Source organism: Arachis ipaensis, chromosome B03 (genome assembly GCF_000816755.2).
Source record: "Arachis ipaensis cultivar K30076 chromosome B03, Araip1.1, whole genome shotgun sequence".
Classification (NCBI taxonomy): Eukaryota; Viridiplantae; Streptophyta; class Magnoliopsida; order Fabales; family Fabaceae; genus Arachis; species Arachis ipaensis.
The window spans coordinates 29,032,024-29,035,595 of record NC_029787.2 but is presented as its reverse complement, the minus strand read 5'-3'; the positions used below and the strand labels follow the sequence as shown (position 1 = coordinate 29,035,595).

The 3,572-nt window shown below is 46.6% G+C and overlaps 1 protein-coding gene across 2 annotated transcripts; it reads left to right on the top strand.

Annotated features, from left to right (window-relative positions):
• Positions 32-3,330, top strand: LOC107630075 (transcription factor TCP3). Of its 2 annotated transcripts, none has more exons than XM_016333106.2 (2): positions 32-2,790; positions 2,900-3,330. In XM_016333106.2, the coding sequence occupies exon 1, from the start codon at positions 1,350-1,352 to the stop codon at positions 2,748-2,750; it is 1,401 nt and encodes a 466-aa protein (XP_016188592.1). In that variant the 5' UTR covers positions 32-1,349; the 3' UTR covers positions 2,751-2,790; positions 2,900-3,330. The 2 variants fall into 2 exon arrangements, with proteins under 2 accessions (XP_016188592.1, XP_016188594.1); XM_016333108.2 differs by having other exon boundaries at positions 2,922-3,329.

Below are 3,572 nucleotides of genomic sequence, written 5' to 3'. Positions count from 1 at the left end.
ATGGAAAGAGGGAGAATGGTGAAAATGGTGAAAGTTGAAAGGAGCCACAAAGAGGCAAGTTTTTTTTTTTTTAGAAAATATTTTAATTGTTTATTTTGGGTGATTGAATGAGTTTTGGATGGGTTGTTGGTATTATGTGTGTTATTTGTGTAGGTAGTACAAGAACAGCAGCAGAAAGGCGCAGTGATGAAAAATCACAGAGATCTTTAACACCACCATTCTGACCAAACACTGCCACCCCTTCCTTACCACTGCCATCATCATCATCAAAGGGGCTCCCCCTTATAGGGCCAGAATGAATTCCTCTTCCCTATAGCCTTAATTTACTCTTTTATCTCTCTTTCTTTCTGTCTGTGTGTTGAGATATGGAAATTTTGCTGGAATTTTTCCAAGAGGACACCTCTTCCACTTTGGTGCATCCCTAAAGGTTTGTTTGGCCAAGTGGGTTATTAACCAACCAACCCTCAATCCATTTAACTAGTTTGGTTATGTTGTAGTGCATTAAGGTCCTCTATTAGTAAAAAGGCAAAAAGTGTGGTGTCCAAGGGAGAGGGAAAGAAAAAGAAAGAGAGAGAGAGAGATAGAGAGGGAAAAGAGAGAAGAAAGTAAGGAAAGAGATGGGTTAGGCTGAAGATAGAGTTGGTTTAACAACAACAACATTCTTGTTCTAGTTCAGTTTTTACGGTGGGTGTGGGACTTTTTGGTTTTGTGGTAATGGAACTAGGGAAATTGGATGGCAGGGACTTTTGCCAGAAGCAGAAGGAGCAGAACCAGCGGTGGCAGTTGCACAAGCAACAACAACAACAAGAGGAAGAAGAGGGTAGGAAGAAGCAAAGCCTGGACTGTAGAGAATCAAAAACCCACTAAGAAAAAGTGTACTGCTCCATTAAAAGCTGGAAGAGGAAAAGCAAAGCAACAACAACAGCAGCAGCAACCACAAGGTTCTGAGTCTGGATCCTTACAGGAACCATCGTCAGCAACAGCATCAGCACCAACATCATCATCATCAACAATATCATCCTCATCATCATCAAAACCCGGGAATAAATCCAAGTCATGTAGAAGAGGACGAAGGAGAAGAAGAAGAAGAAGAAGAGGAGCAAGATTCTCCTTCTCACCACCACCAAGACCCGAATTTTCATCTCCAATTCCAATATCTCCAACCACAACAACCACCACCACCTTCTTACATAAGCATAGACACCGACCTTCTAAACCCACTGCAACCACCAAGAAAACGTTCTTTTCTTCATCCACCTCTTCTTCCTACAGCGTCATCATCATCACCATCACAGACTCCCACTCCTACTCCCACTCCCACTCCCACTCCCATCGAATATGCAAGAAAAATGGGAGAAACACAGCACCACCGTCCAACATCGTCAAGACTTGGGATGAGGGCCGTGGCCGGAGGAGGAGGAGGAGGAGGGGGAGAAATTGTGGAGGTCCAAGGAGGCCACATTGTGCGGTCCACCGGCCGGAAGGACCGACACAGCAAGGTCTGCACAGCCAAGGGCCCGAGGGACCGCCGTGTGCGACTCTCCGCACACACCGCCATCCAGTTCTACGACGTTCAGGACCGACTCGGCTACGACCGCCCAAGCAAGGCCGTCGACTGGCTCATCAAGAAAGCAAAGGCCGCCATCGACGAGCTCGCGGAGCTCCCCGCATGGAAACCAACTGCCACTACCACGACCGTCGCCGCCGCCGCCGCCGCGGCCTCGAACTCAAATGTTGCTGTTCAGCAGCAGAAGCTCCGGGAGGAGGAGGAAAACCAACAGCTGAATCAAATCGTCCACCGCCAATCGACCACGGTGGACGACGCTATGGAAGCTTCTGGTAGCCGAAAGGCTACCGCACTGGTTGGTGGCAGTGGAAGAATCTCGGAATTTCAACCGCAACATTTGAACGACGATAACGGTAGTAGTGGCAAATACAACAGTGGCGGTTCTGGTTTCTTTCCGCCGACTTTGGACACTGATATAGCTGATACCATTAAGTCTTTCTTTCCGATGGTGGGGCCGGGGGAGGTTGCAACAACGACGTCGTCCTTTCATAACTATCCTCCACCGCCGGATTTGCTTTCGCGTACAACTAGCGGCGGAAGCAACCACAACCACCACCATCACCATCACCATCACCAACAGCAAGATCTGCGGCTCTCGCTGCAGTCTTTCCAGGACCCATCGATTCTTCTTCAGCACCACCAACAACAGCAGCAGCAGCCGCCACACCAACAGCATGTTCACGAGCAAGTGCTCTTCGCCGGAACCACCGCACTAGCGTTCGACGGCGGTTCTTCCGGATGGTCTGAACAGCAGCACCACCAAGAGGAACAGGAGCATGGACGATTGCAGAGAATGGTGGCTTGGAATAATGCCGCTGCAGATGCTAGTAGCAGTGGCCATGCCAGTGGATTCATCTTCAACTCGTCGGCGACGGCGGCTGTGCCGTCTCCTGCGATGTTTGGCCATGGCCAGTTTTTTCCTCAGAGGGGACCCCTTCAGTCCAGTAACACCCCTTCGTTTCGTGCTTGGATAGATCCTTCTTCGATCGCCACGGCTGCCATGACTGTGGATCACCACCACTATCTTTCACCGGCCGCGATCCATCAAGCTTCTATTGGGTTTGCCGGCTCTTCTTCCGGTAGCTTCTCTGGCTTCCGCATACCAGCACGAATTCAGGGTGCGGAGGAGCACGACGGCGTATCTGACAAGCCGTCCTCTGCTTCCTCCGATTCTCGCCATTGACGGAAAGCAAAGACGTCAATAGTTCCAAACTTTTCTTTAGGTAACGCCGTCAATGCAAAATTGTTGAAATCTCAATTGATTTCCTCCCTCTTTCTATTATTTTTACTTTTAATTTTTATTCTCTATTGTTTTGTTGTTTTGCTACTTAGCGTTCGATGGTTGTCTTTGAAGATGTTTGACAGTGAACAGCAAGTAAAAGATCAGCATTGGAATGGATTCTCAGCTGCGAGAGAGTTCAAGATGAGTTTGGACTTTGGATGCTTTGATTTCAATGGCTCACTCAGTATGCCGTGGGAATGAAGAAAATCTGGGGTGAAAATATTCAGGTTTTCCAATCCCCCGGTTTGTTCTGCTTTATTTTTATGTTCATTGATGGTATTTTTCAACCTATGTTTCTAAGCTTTGACAAGGAGTACTGTTTTTGGTTTGTTTTATTTGCTTCAACTGTGTTTGGATTGCTATCTTCTTGTTTCATTTTGTAGTAGTCGTTGTGTTCTTTGTACTTCTATTTCTGGTTTCTACTAGTGTGAAGAAAAACATGCACAACAAATAAATAGCTAGTTTGTTTTAAGGTATCAAATATTTCCAACTTAGTGCAGACCCAGATGCAAGGTTAAGCATTCTCTCTATGACAAAACTGGGCAAACCCAAATAACCCAACATGGGAATTTTGCGTCTTTGAGTGAAAGTATCTATGCTTGTGTATGCTTTTAACCTTCAAATGAGGAAATAAGCATTCATTCTACCGTCTTTGTTTTATTTTCTCGTTTGGATGAGATGAAAGAGCGTTCTCTTTGCACAAACAAAAGAATGATTGTTGTT